The sequence below is a fragment of the Tamandua tetradactyla genome, chromosome 1 (assembly GCF_023851605.1).
Source record: "Tamandua tetradactyla isolate mTamTet1 chromosome 1, mTamTet1.pri, whole genome shotgun sequence".
Taxonomy (NCBI): Eukaryota; Metazoa; Chordata; class Mammalia; order Pilosa; family Myrmecophagidae; genus Tamandua; species Tamandua tetradactyla.
In genome coordinates, this window is record NC_135327.1 from 103,263,796 (window position 1) to 103,278,687 (window position 14,892).

Consider the following 14,892-nt stretch of genomic DNA (forward strand, 5'->3'; position numbering starts at 1 on the left):
ATCTTGAAAAGCTTATAGTTTTTTGTGGGGAAGAACAGGTAGGACAGGAAGGGTATGTGTGCCTGTGTGTATGTGTGTGTGCGTGTGCGTGTGCACGTGTGATGTGACGGTTGCTGGGGAGTGGATAATGGAAACAGAATATAGGGTAGAGTAAGATAAGTACCAGGTGAGAAAAATAGTCCCTGGGTTCAAGGATTGAGTCAAATGTGCTAAAGTTTGGAAAGTTGAGGTCTGGGAGGGTGGCCAGTGGGGTCAGCAGGAGGCCTGAATTAAGGGGACGGAGGAGATTGTTATCTCCATCTTAAAACAGAACAGAATAAATAGGGAAGTGGACAACAGAAGTGTCCTCCAATGAATTCCATGGTTTATCAGATTAAAATTTCTGCTGCCTGTATGTATGAAGAAACTTTGGATCTTTGTACTTGGGCTCAAAGTTCCTAACATCTTTTTTGTTATTGAATTGCTTGTTCTCTCATTTAAGGGATGGGCTAGAAATTTTTTTTAGACTTCTGTACTGTTTGCCCCACTCAAAACAGCAAAGCTACTTAGGCCCAGGTGAATGTTTAAGAAGACTACCACTAACCCCCATATTAGGTGTATTTAAATTCAGTTTTACCACTTGCCCTTTCACGGGGTCATAAAATCTCTGCAGAAGTTGAACAGAAGTGCTTTTCCCACAGCCACTGATTCCAACCAATGCTACTGTCTTCCCTTTCTCAATACTGAGCGATAAGCCATGAAGGACAAAAATATCTGAGCAACATGGATAAAAGAAAGAGACTCCTTGAAATTCTAAATTTCCTTCACACATGTCCTGTTAAAGAAAACTGACGGCATTTGGAAGAGTGACTTAGGAAGTTTTTAACACATTGTAACACATTGGCTGGATACTTTCTGAAAATTGTGTATGCTGTTCACAACCATTTTAATTTTAAACATATTAATTTCTGTAGAGCTGGGGACAGCACATTGGTTGGTTTCTGTCATTTTGTTTAGTTTTATATATATGTGTATTTTTTGTTGTTATTTTCACAACTGCATTTCAAAGTTCTTAAAAAGCACTTGTATTCCTGCAGGTTAACCTATGCGCCTCTTCAATATCCAGTCCTTTCTGCAGGTTAGTTATTTGACTAGCTGCTCTCAATATATACATCTTGTTTTATTTGGTTTGTTCTTTACAGGCCTTTACTGCTTGATTCAGAACAGATGGAGTCATCATAAACTATATGTGATATTTTTGTAAATTAGACAAATTTTTGGTTAATTTATGTAATGTTTTGAATTCTGATTTATCTTCATTTTCAACAGACTATTATTGGGCAATGGTATTAGCCTAAAATTTTAGTTTTCTCGCTATGTTTCAGTCTCTTTAATGGTTGAAGAGAAGTTTACTTATACACACAGAGAAGTTTAAAAAGAATTTCCAGAACTATTAATAAATTATGATTAACTTTCCTTCTTTTGTATTTGTTACCTAAGATTTAAGATGCTTTTGAATTTCATGTCTGCCCCCACTTGGTCACATTTGAAAATGGATCCTGTGGGGGGCGGTGGTGGTAGGGGTGCCCGGGGTTTCAGATGGATTCCATACTGTCAGGTTTAATAGTGATAGTCAGCATATTCAGTGCCTCGTATATAGGAAGGAGGTAGGGGTACGCGGAGGGGAAGAACAATATAAATTATTTGATGATGATGTGGTTCTGTTGTTTAAGAAATGCAATGTGAAGATGTGGCTAAGAGTTCTGGATTTAGGAAGAAAAATATCTGGAAGGATATATTACAAGATATTAACTATAGTAATAGGAAATTTTGTTTTATTTTTTAGCTTATTCAGTGTTTTTCATTTCCCTTCTACAATGTATGAATATTATTTGTATAAAAAGATTATAAAAAACAAAATAGAGTACTGTAGAAAATTAGAGTGTGTAATTGTTTCTGTGAATGTGTGGATGCCTTTGGCAAGGCATAGAGAAATATTCTAGAAAACTTCCAGACTTTAATATATTTTAAAATTTATTCTTAGTATCTTTAACATCTTATTATGGAATATTTCAAACATATATAAAAGTAGAGGGATGTAATGGAAAGCCATGTATTCATCTTCCAGCTTCAATAACAATATTTGCCAACCTTATTTTATTAGACTTTAATTTTATAAAGCACAGGGAGTAATAATATTTAGAAATGTTAGCATACAAAGTAAAATAAAGATTAAATAAGTTAATTTTATAGTTTTTATAAAAAATATTTTTGTATTCTATGATGTATACATAGTATTGTAGGGAGAGAGATCAGTAAGACCCTCAATTACTCTATTATGATATTTAGAAAGAAATGTGTAGCAATACTATTTTTTTTGTATGCTGTATGGCGGGATCACATTTTCATTTTTTTCCATGTGAGTATCCCATTATTGCAGCACCATTTGTTGAATTTTTGTTGGTTTCTTTTTTGTTTGTTTGGGAAGTGCATGGGCCAAAAAATGTGTAGAAATACTATTATAGACTAAGTCCTAAGATTTCAAAGAAGTAAGTTTCTTCTTGTATCCTTTACATTCTACTAGGCAAGTACACTGTGAATATCTTTGAATATTCTATCTTGGGATTTCAAAATTTTTAAATTTCTGTCACTAACTGTGTGCACTCCCTTAAACAATTATGTAGCTCTATTGACAATGTATTGGTTTGAGCTATCAGATGTATAATGCTACTGTTAAAGTTCTAGGGAAAAGTAACCTTAAATGAAGACTTTCTTTTATATATATCTAAAATGGTTACTCTTACTTTTATATTTAACATTTAAGAAGGTCTTAAAATTGAACATGTATTTAATATATAAGACTATTATTTGGAGGCTTGTCTTAAAATTATACGACAAATTCCCCATAATGTCCTTTTTAATATTGACAGTCTTTTAGGGTCTGTGGCTAAATTTGTATGTGTTTGCACATACGTGGTAAATTTAATAAGTATATTCTCCTTATGTATTTCTTTTCTGATTATGAATATATTTCCAGTGAAAAATGGTGCCTGATGCAGCAGGACAATGCTTATATTGCATATATTAACAGTGAATAAGCAAATAAACCATAATGCAAATTTCCATCCAAGACTAAAACTTTTGCAGTATAAATAAAGTGTGATACAGATAGCAAACCTTTCTTCAATAACATTTTCATGGTATCAGGAAAATAAACAAATTATATATAGTAGAGATGAAAATCTGATTAAACCTCCTTTTGTTATTTTGTTATTGTAGGCATAACAATTATTTTATATGAGTTTAATTCTTTATATTACTATTGTACTATCATTTGCAACATTATCAAATAGTGCCTTTATTTAAAAATCTTATTTTGAAAGCATGTATATGTACAATTTGTCATAAACAGACATTTAAAATCAACATTGTGCTCACTGGAGTTTTCCCTTCTTGACTGTAGGTATCTATAGTCGATTTCTTCTCCAACAAAGTAAACAGAGTTGCAGCCCAGACTTGGCTTTGGAATATTCAGATGCCCAAACAAGTGTTTCTCCCATGGCCACAGCTCCATATGCGATAGCAGTAAAAATTCTATCAAAAGATCAGATATTGGAATATTAGGTCCATTTTAAAACAGTGGTTCTCTAGAAATAAAGGCAAAGGTAGGTACAGGAATATAATCTTTTGGCCCAGACAACGACTACTGCTGAAGGCCCAACATTGGTATCTCTTTTGAAAATTTTCTACCACACTGTAATCATTTTTTTCCCTGTAAACCAAAATAACCCTTGTGGCTTGGGTAATCTCAAAAATTTCTCTTCCAAGTCAGAGACAGAGATCAAAGGCCCCAACTAGTGAACATAAAACTTCTTTTAGCCACCTTGATGTTCAGCTTGCTTACTAGGAGATTTGACAGAGAATTCAACTGACAACAGGGAGAATCAATCTCTAGTAGTGAAATCTAAATTTACCCAGCAGATGTGATGTAGGTTTTCTTTTCTCTTCTTCTTCTTTTTTTGCATATAATGTAGACAGAACAGATAATTAAAGCCAGATAATTTATCATCCTGATGTGCTACACAATTCAAAGAGAGAAAAGCATGAGGGCTATACTCTTTTCAGGTTGCCAAAACGAAATCTGACTAAAATACACCTTAGTTAATACTGGAAGAAGAGCTTTTCTCTTTGAGGTTGGCTCTAGATTATGATCTCAGTTTCAAAACATGCTATTTATAAAACAGTACATATGTAAATGATGCTTGGAAGCATACAGAATTGTCACAGAAATGCAGCATATCACATGGTCACAGTGAAATATTTCCTCTCTCATTTTCTATTGCATTTTGGGCATGAAAACACTTCACAGGAAAGAAAAATAATGTATCTGAGAAGAGATAAAGGTACAATTCAATGAAATGCCCTGGACAAATTTCACAGGCAATATTCAAACATTAGGCACTACAAGGATATTACAGAACCCAGGTGCTTGTTTGCCTTGCTGAATCACGGCAAGGTAAATATGTCTGGACTCCTTGGTAATTTCTCCTGTGGGGGACCTATTGAAGGATGAATGCTGATGTAATAATCTCTTTGGGGACCTGGACTTCAGATCCTAAATCCTGTTGGCATTACAAAGGTCAAACACAATATAAACTATAAAATCAACTATTTTACTGGGTTGTCTGAAGCTAAAATTATTGTAGCAGCTAGTCTGTAATGTCAAGACATTTTTAGTACTAACACTTGCAGAATGATCTAAAGCTAAAAATGCCACTCAAATTTACTTAATACCTCGTTATAAACATCAACAGGGGTCATGAATTTAGTAACACAATCTGGGGCTGTTTTTCTTTTTGTCTTTTAATGTAAGGAAAAATAATACTGGATCAGACTGAGTCTTGTGAGGGCTCTCACAGGCCTCAATTGGATCCGAATAAGAGTCAACAGATGAGGTAAAAAGATAACCAGATTATGAGTCAGGAGATCTGGATTCTAGTCCCGTAGAGGTAGAAAGGTCTCAGATAAAATAGTTTCCTCCTATGATTTGAGATGTGTCAAAATATCTATCTGTTTAGAGGCTTCCACTATTAAAATCCCCTTAAGCATTAGTCATAAATGTCCTGTCATTGTCAGGTCCTCTTAAAATGAAAATATCATAGAGAAGGGGAGAAGGACTTTCCATTTAGAACAGTGTCTGTGAGAGTTAAATGGCTCAAAAGATGGACAACAGAGTAGGAAGAGAAGTTTCAGTAGAGAGGGGAGTGTATAGGTTAAAAGCCCTAAAGTTGGCTTTGTTGTATATGGGTTGAGAGGAGGGTAAATAGTATGGGGGTTGTTGGGAGTTATATTGAGGAACTTGGAGGCAACTATGAATTTTTGGTGATGGGCTTTCTAGGGGTTGAGTCGGACACTAGTTTTTTTCTTTATACTTTTTTCCCAGGATAGGTTCTATATAAAGATAGGTCAAGGCCCACCCAATTCTATAGTGGTCTACTACAGAATTTGTCCTAAGCCAGACTGATCCAATTTGCTGGAGTGAGGTACATTGCAGTTCACTTCTACTCAACAGGTATTTACTGCACAACCAGTGTTTTAACTCTTTGACAATTAAGATATATCCTTCAAATTGGTTTAAAGTCCTGGAGGCATCTGAACAGACTGCTGACTCCAGAGAAATGTTCAGGCCAACCCCCCGTGTCACTGTTAGCCTTGAGCCATGTGAAATATGTAAAGGGAAACATTTTTTCTGTAAAATCAAATGTTTTAAAGTAACTAATGATACATTCTCACTTATTATGGTTTTTACAGTATTAATCTATAATAAGCGCTTAGGTATCCATTTCACTCCTATACGTAAGATTAAGGAACATTAAAATACATTCCAGAGTCCAGAAATGATTTTCATATTGCACAAACTCTTCAATTACAAAAATGAATTTTACATAAATTCTATATTCATATTATCGTATATTTATAAATATAAATAGAAATTTTACATAAATTATATAAACCTGAATTTAATTTTAATAACTCTTATAACCTTAAATTGTCCATAGAAGAAGAAATCTTAACTGTAGTTTTCCTTATATAGCACTAAATTTATAACAATACTTTTAGCTTGGCTGTGGGTAAGAGAAGGAAAATACTGAACAGGAAGAAGTCTGGGAAGGAACACCCCAGCATATTCAGATGACTCTCTCCTTCTCTAGTTCCATGGGTTCTCTATGGGGTAATAGGGCCATCGTCATTGCATTCTCACCACCATGACCCTTTCCAACTTGTCTGAACAATGAGGGAAAATCCCCTCACCCATAAATACTGCAGAAATAAAACTGGAATCTAAAAAAGATCCTTTGGATTAGAACATCACACAAAAGCATAGACAAAATATTCCAGTTTTAATTAAAATTGATATAAACAGGAATACCCTGCATGGTTATGGCTCATATCTATTAATCTCCCTTGGGTCCTGCTCCCTTATTCAATGTATAAGTTAGGGTTCTCTAGAGAAACAGAATCAACAGGGAACACTCAAAAATATAAAATTTATAAAAGTGTCTCATGTGACCACAGGAACACAGAGTCCAAAATCCTCAGGGCAGGCTGTGAAGCCAATGATTCCGATGTAGGGTCTGGACGAACTCCACAGGAGAGGTTCAACAGCTGAGACAAGAAGAGCCTGTGTCTTCTGAATCCTCCTTAAAAGGCTTCCAGTGATCAGATTAAGCATTACTCATTGCAGAAGACACTCCCCATTGGCTGATAACAAGTATAATCAGCTGTGGGTGTAGCTGACATGATCATGATTTAATTGTATGAAATGTCCTCATCTCAACAGATAGGCTAGCACTTGCCCAACCAGAAAAGCAGGTATCACCACTTGGACAAGTTGACACATGAAACTAACTATGACAGTCCACCCCTAGTCAACTTGGAAGCTATACATACCACCTTAAACCATACCAAATTTCTAAATAAAAAACAACAAAACACACATTTTTCCTTTCACCTAACAATACTCAACTGTCTTGCATATAACTGGAAACACATTAAATCTCTCCAGAATAGGGTGCAAATCCTTGGGTAATATTCATTGTTAAACTTGATATCTTACAACTTAAATAGTCAAAACAGCATTACAGTCCTTGTTTCTGTAAGTGATCATGTGGTCGAAGTTCATATTTATCACTATCTTCTTCCACTACCTATTCCATGTTCCCTTTACCCTTAGCAAGCACTTCAGCTGGCCGTGGTTCTTTGCCTGGTGGGGTGACCCAAACCTTCATTCCTGAAGTTTCACAGCCATTGGTAGTCCTTCCTGGATTGGGTTGCTGCAGTTTTCTATTGATTTTAATGACAGGACATGATAGTACTAAAAGACGCCCTAGGGGATCTCTTATATTCCAAGAAAACTCTTCTTTACCTCCATTATGTAGTTGCCGTCCTACTTTCCCCTGATAGTCAGGGCCAATCACCCCAGACGATAATGTAATCCCCTTCTTGGCTTGTTAATCCAGTGGCATAAGTAACCCAAAGTGACCAGGTGGCAGTCTTAACTTCTAGTTCAATGGAATCATTGTTGTTTCTCCTGGAGGAAGCACTCCCCGTTTTGGAACTAAAACCTGTAGACCAGCAGAGCTCATGGTTGCAGGGACAGGAAGCAAAAATTTTCCTAGTAGATCACTAGGGGTAATAGTGAATGGTACCACTTCCATTTCCATGCCTTGGTTCCTGGACCCATGGATTCTAGCTATGGGAGAAACAGCACCATACAGCAAATAATGATTCAGAGCATATACAGCTTCCTGGAGAACATTACCCCAGCCTTTCAAGGTATTGCCACCTAGTTGGCACCGTAATTAATTGAGTTTTCAAAAGGCCATTCCACCATTCTATCAATCCAGCTGCTTCTGGATGTTGGGGAACATGGTAAGACAAGAGAATCCCATTCCTGCATTTCTTTTGCTGTGAAGTGTGTTCCTTGATCAGAAGCAATGCTATGTGGAATACAATGATGATGGATAAGGCATTCTGTAAGCCCACAGATGGTAGTCTTGGCAGAAGCATTGTGTGCAGGGAAAGCAAACCTATATCCAGAGTATGTGTCTATTCCAATTAGAACAAATCACTGCCCCTTCCATGAAGGGAGTGGTAGAATGTAATCAACCTGCAACCATGTAGCTGGCTGGTCACCTCAGGGAATGGTGCCATATCGGAGGTTGGTCTTTGCTGCTGGCAGATTGGGTACTCAGCAGTGGCTGTAGCCAAGTCAGCCCTGGTGAGTGGAAGTCCATGTTGCTGAGCCCATGCATAGCCTCCATCCCTACCACCATGACCACTTTGTTCATGAGCCGATTGGGCAATGACAGGAGTTGCTGGGGAAAGAGGCTGACTGGTATCCACAGAACGGGTCATCTTATCCACTTGATTATTAAAACCTTCCTCTGCTGAAGTCACCCTCTGGTGCGCATTCACATGGGACACAAATATTTTCATGTTTTTAGTTCCCTCAGAAAGGTCTATCCACATACTTCTTCCCTAGACCTCTTTGTCACCAGTTTTCCAATTATGGTCTTTCCAAGTCCCTGACCATCCAGCCAAACCATTAGCAATAGCCCATGAGTCAGTATACAAATGCACCTCTGGCCAGTTTCCTTCCAAGCAAATGAACAACCAGGGGCACTGCTCAAAGTTATGCCCACTTGGAGGATTTCCCCTCACCACTGTCCTTTAAGGACACCCCAGAAAGGGGTTGTAGTGTTGCAGCTGTCCACTTTCTGGTGGTACCTGCATATCGTGCTGAACCATCTATAAACCAGGCCCGAGTTTTCTCCTCCTCAGTCAGTTCACTGTAAGGAACTCCCCAAGAGGCCATAGCTCTGGTCTGGGAAAGAGAAGGCAATGTGGCAGGAGTGGAGACCATGGGCATTTGGGCCACTTTTTCATGTAACTTACTTGTGCCTTCAGGACCTGCTCTGGCCCTATCTCGTATATACCATTTCCATTTTACAATAGAGTGCTGCTGCGCATGCCCAACTTTATGGCTTGGTGGATCAGACAACACCCAGCTCATGATAGGCAACTCGGGTCACATGATAACTTGGTGGCCCATGGTTAAGTGTTCAGTCTCTACTAAGGCCCAGTAGCAGGCCAAAAGCTGATTCTCAAAAGAAGAGTAGTTATCTGCAGCAGATGGTAAGGCTTTGCTCCAAAATCCTAAGGGTCTGCATTGTGATTCTCCAATAGGGGCCTGGCAAAGGCTCCAGACAGCATCTCTATTTGCCACTGACTCTTCCAGTACCATTGGATCTGCTGGATCATACGCCAAAGTGGCAGAGCAGCTTGTACAGCAGCCTGGACCTGTCGCAGAGCCTCCTCTTGTTCAGGTCCCCACTCAAAATTAGCAGCTTTTCTGGTCACTTGATAAATGGGCTGGAGTTAGCACACCCAAATGAGGAATATGTTGTCACCAAAATCCAAAAAGACCAACTAGGCGTTGTGCCTCTTTTTTGGCCGTAGGAGGGGCCAGATGCAGCAACTTATCCTTCACCTTAGAAGGGATATCTCAACATGCCCCACACCACTGGACACCTAGAAATTTCACGGAGGTGGAAGGCCCCTGTATTTTTGTTGGATTTATCTCCCATCTTCTGACATGCAAATGCCTTACCAGTAAGTCTAGAGTAGTTGCTACTTCTTGTTCATTAGGTCCAATCAACATGATATCATCAATATAATGGACCAGTATGATGTCTTGTGGGAGGGAGAAATGATCAAGGTGGCTGCGGATAAGAATATGACATAGGGCTGGAGAGTTGATATACCCCTGAGGTAGGACAGTGAAAGTATATTACTGACTTTGCCAGCTGAAAGCAAAGTGTTTCTGGTGGTCCTTACTAATAGCTATTGAGAAAAAAGCATTTGCCAGATCAATAGCTGCATACTAGGTACCAGAGGATGTATTGATTTGCTCAAGCAATGATGCCACATCTGGAACAGCAGCTGCAATTGGAATTCCATCTGATTGAGCTTATGATAATCCACTATCATCCTCCAAGACCCATCTGTTTTCTGCACAGGCCAAATAGGAGAGTTGAATGGGGATGTGGTGGGAATCACCACCCCTGCATCCTTCAAGTCCTTAACAGTGGCAGTAATCTCTGCAATCCCTCCAGGAATCTGGTATTGCTTCTGATTTACTATTTTACTCAGTAAGGGAAGTTCTAGTGGCTTCCACTTGGCCTTTCCCACCATAATATCCCTCACCATAATAGAGTTAGAGAGCCAATGTGGGGATTCTGCCAGTTTCTCAGTATGTCTATACCAATTATACATTCTGGAACTGGGGGAATAACTACAGAATGGGTCCAGGGTCCCACTGGACCCACTGTGAGACAGACCTGAGCTAAAACTCCATTGATCACCTGGCCTCCATAAGCTTCCACTCTGACTGGTGGGCCAGAGTGATGCTTTGGGTCCCCTGGAATTAATGTCACTTCTGAACCAGTGTCTAATGATCCCCCAAATATCTGATCATTTCCTTTTCCCCAATGCAGAGTTACCCTGGTAAAAGGCTATCAGTCTCCTTGAGGAAGGCTTGGAGGAAGGTTAACAGTATAAATTTGTGGCAGTGTAACAGGGTTCTCCCCCAAAGGAACCTGGCCTCCCCTTCATTCAAGGGGCTCTGGGTCAGTAAACTGTTTCAAGTCTGGAAATTGATTAAGGGGCTGTGACTCTGTGTTTTTGTAATTCAGATTAGACTTCTGTTCACTTGACCTAGAACTCTTTTGTTTACAAGAATTTAGCAGACTGTCCTTCTATTGTATTTCTAAGTACCCCATGATTTACTAGCCAATGCCACAGATCTCTGCTAGTCGTATAATTTTGATGCCTGCTTTGAGTTTGCTGTCTATTATAATTGCCACGTCTACCCTGCCTTTGACGATTAAGTGCTGCCACCTGGCTTCTGCCAACTCAGGATCCCATCATCCCCATTATGTTTAAGGATTCCAGCTCAGTGACAGCAGTTCCTACAGTAATATCTGACCTACAGAGAAGTGCAACCACAGAGCTCTTCAGGGATGATGGTGCTAGTCTCACAAATTTATTTCTCACTGTTCTGGTAAAAGGTGCATCCTCCAGACATTCCTGGGGTGTAAGAGCAGGCTTTGCATGATAAATTCAACCTAACATTCCAATCTCTCTAAGCCTCTGGATCTCCTCATCTACATTATACCAGGGCAGTTCTGGCGTTTCAACCTCAGGTAATGTTGGCCACCTTTTGATCCATGTTTCAACCAACCATCAAACAAACTGTTAATACCTTTTCTAACCACTTGAGCTGTAACATTGAATGCAGAATCTCTACTTAGTGGGCCCATATGAATAAATTTGGCCTGATCCAGCCTTATATTCCTTCCATCATTATCCCACACCCTAAGATCCATTGCCACACATATTCCTCTGATAAATTGGAAAACTCACGCAGTTTTTTTGGAGTGTAACCTCCTCATGTGTGATACTTTGTACCTCACTAGGGGCCTGTTGGAACTTAAGTCTAGTTATAGGTCTGGAAGAAATGAGGGGTGGTGGGGGTGGGTCATTGAAAGAATTAGAAATATCTTCCAAGCCATTTGCTTTAGGGCCTTCATTTGCAGTTTCATCTGGTGAAACAGGATTAATCAATCTAGGGCTAATCCCTTCAGGAGGAAAGTTGGCCAACTCCTCAAGGTAGGCTGGAGGTGGAGCAGTTATGTCCTCAGGGCAAACTATTAACAGGGTTATCTAGAGAAGACTCAGCATGACGTAGGGTTTCAATCTCACCCCCGACATCATTATCAACCCATATGTCACCATCCCATTTTTCAGGGTCCCACTCCTTTCCAATCAATGCCCTCACTTTAATGGCAGACAGCATGCAAGATTGAGATTTCAGTGTATGTTGTAAAGTTGCTACTCTAACAATAAGATTCTGAATCTGATTTCCAGAGATCTCAAGTCTACGGTTACAGGAAATAAGATTTTCCTTCAGGATATCATAGAAATGTCTACATCTGTCAGATGGCACTTAAGCTTCTCGTTAGAAGCCTTAAGCCCATCCCTTTCACTCCTTAATGCAGCCAGTGTATCTAACAACAACCAACCAACATCTCTATACCTCTTATTTCTACAAAACCCTGTAAAGGTGTCAAAAACATTATCCCCCAGAGCCTGGCTTCATACAAGCAAAGCATTAGGAGAATCGAATGGTGATATTTTGACTATCTCTTTTGCCAACTCACTCCATGGATTGGGAGTGTCATTCTGATTATGGGAATCAAGAGCCCTTAGTGTCTTTGAGTTCAGTCAAAGTAGAAAACCATTCATAAAAACCCATTTTTAAGATTCTGTTTCTTAAGAACCACTCCTGGTACCAAGATGTATTAGTAAGGGCTCTATAGAGAAACAGAATTAACAGGGAACACTCAAAAATATAAAATTTATAAAAGTGTCTCACGTGACCATGGGAACACAGAGTCCAAAATCCACAGGGCAGGCTGTGAAGCCGATGATTCCAATGGAGGGTCTGGATGAACTCCAGGAAGGGCCTGTCTCTTCTGAATCCTCCTTAAAAGGCTTCCAGTGATTAGATTAAGCATCACTCATCATAGGAGACACGCCCCTTGGTTGATTACAAATGGAATCAGCTGCGGATGCAGCTGACGTGATCATGATCTAATTCTATGAAATGTCCTCATCACAACAGACAGGCCAGCACTTGCCCAACCAGACAATCAGGTATCACCACTTGGCCAAGTTGACACATGAACCTAACCATGACATTCAATTTGTTGACTTTGGCAACTTTCTCCAAGAGGGAAGTATGGTGGGAGATTCAGAGTCAGGGATCTGAAGCCAAATCACATCTCATCTTCACTATTTAGTAGTTTCGTGACCTTGGGCATGTTACTTACCTTCTTTGTACTTCTGTTTCCTATGCAAACAAGAGCTAGGAATGTCTCCATCTTATTGGGTTGTGAGAATTAAATGAGTAAATAATGTAAAGTGCTTAGTTCAGTGCAAAACATACAAGCACTCAACAAATCTAAGTTATTATTTCTCTTATAGACTTGAAGGTTAATGGAATATCTTCTGTTAGAAAAATAAAACTCACTTCCATAGAAACATATTAGCATACTGGATCAAATCACACCTTTTGAAGTCCCCAATCAAAAAGTTTCTTTCCCTGGAGTGAAAGGCAGAGTATCTTTCTTCAATGGTGTGGCTAATAAAATTATTCCTGTATTCATACTCTTTCTCTATATTCCCCATCTACAACAAAAAGATCCTTTCTTCCCACCCTAAACCCTATCCTCATTAGACAGGAGAAAGTAAATGACTTGCATTTATTTGGTCCTTTAAGTTTTACAGAATGTTTTCATATACATGATACCATTCGATCATTTCCTCGGAGATGAATAGGGCAGGAATTCTTCTTACTTCTTAAATGAGGAGACCCCAACCCAGAGAAATGAAGCCGCTTGCCCAGGGTCACACAGCCATGAAGCTCTAGGGCTGGAACTTGAACCTCCCTGCTCACTGTGCTTCCCCTACATGGTGCTCCTTCCAGGGTAAGGCTGGCCCAAACCATCTCTACCTACATGCTGGTGTATCTTACCTCCTGCTTTCCCATTTCAGAATATTCAGTGGGCCCTAGAAATCAGTTCTCCCTTGATTTATCTCTTTTAGAGCCTCTTAGTGGCTGACCTCTCTATCTAATCTCCTTATCTAGTCTTCCTTTCTTCTGAGAGTGTCTGGGGAGGAACCAAGCAGGAGCTGGGTGTCTGCCATGGTGTGAATGCAGAAAGGAGACATGCCTGCTTTCCTCATGGGCTAACAACTCAGGTTGCTTTCCTGGTATGATGAAGACACTCACAGATCCTCAATGGCTGCCCAACTCACTATAGTGAATGTGGTTGTGGAGGCCTGGCTGGCTTCTTTCCATCTCTTATTTTTTTAAAGTATTGGTCAACTATTAATACTCATTGAAAATTCTCCTATGTCACTCTTTGGGCCAATAATCACATCTAATACTGAAAGCCCAATACAATTTCTTAAGAACTACATTTGGATTTTAGGAGGACTAGGACCAAAACACATATATTGCCTGGCTTTGCAGTTTTCAAAGCTTGGCTTTATTATCACATGTACCAAAGGCTATTTTAATTCCTTCTTACACATTTGCTCTGCTGTACTAAGCCTCCTGCTTACAGGTATGGCAAAATAGTAAGAAAATCACAGAGAAAGAAAAAAGCTATGAAGTGGGGGTATAGATAGTTACAGAATATTTAGCTGGGCACTAATGGTTTCTGGGACTATACTGCACTAATGCAAAATCAGAGCAGGGGAAAATAAAGTTATTTTGTGTTTATACTGAAGTTAAAACTGGAAGTGTTGCACAAGGATTAAGAGAGGCAGAGGGGTAGTGTCTTATATGCATGTGTATGAGATCCTAAATAGAGATTTTCTAAATGATCCTATTCACTGGCTGCAAGGCTGCCAAATGAGGAATGTTATCATCTTATTTTAAATGCTCATTTCAGAGAAATGTCTACAACTGAGATGAAATGAGACAAATTCTCACATAAGAAATGTATGGTGTGTGTGTTTTTTTTTTAAAGAGGAAGTAGCTAGCTGATAGCATTGGTGATAAAATGTTGTGAGCACATCGAGTGATTCTGATGTTACAACTTTCTAAGGCATACTGTCATTCCTGAATGAGAGACATCTTACCCATCCCCCACAGCTACAAATCATGAAAATATGTTCATATTTTATAGTGAATATTATTATACATCTTTATTTTTTAAGAAATAGATTGAAATATGATTTCTCTGATTTTTATATAATTCTGGGAAAGTTTGTGATAGG

At 39.1% G+C, this 14,892-nt stretch overlaps 1 protein-coding gene across 1 annotated transcript in view; it reads right to left on the bottom strand.

Annotated features, from left to right (window-relative positions):
• Positions 1-14,892, bottom strand: part of ABCB5 (ATP binding cassette subfamily B member 5) — a 220,434-nt gene that overhangs the window by 37,426 nt on the left and 168,116 nt on the right. The window contains 3 exon segments of the mRNA XM_077122218.1: positions 618-814; positions 3,418-3,488; positions 3,491-3,573. Coding sequence (XP_076978333.1) covers positions 618-814; positions 3,418-3,488; positions 3,491-3,573 — 351 coding nt within the window.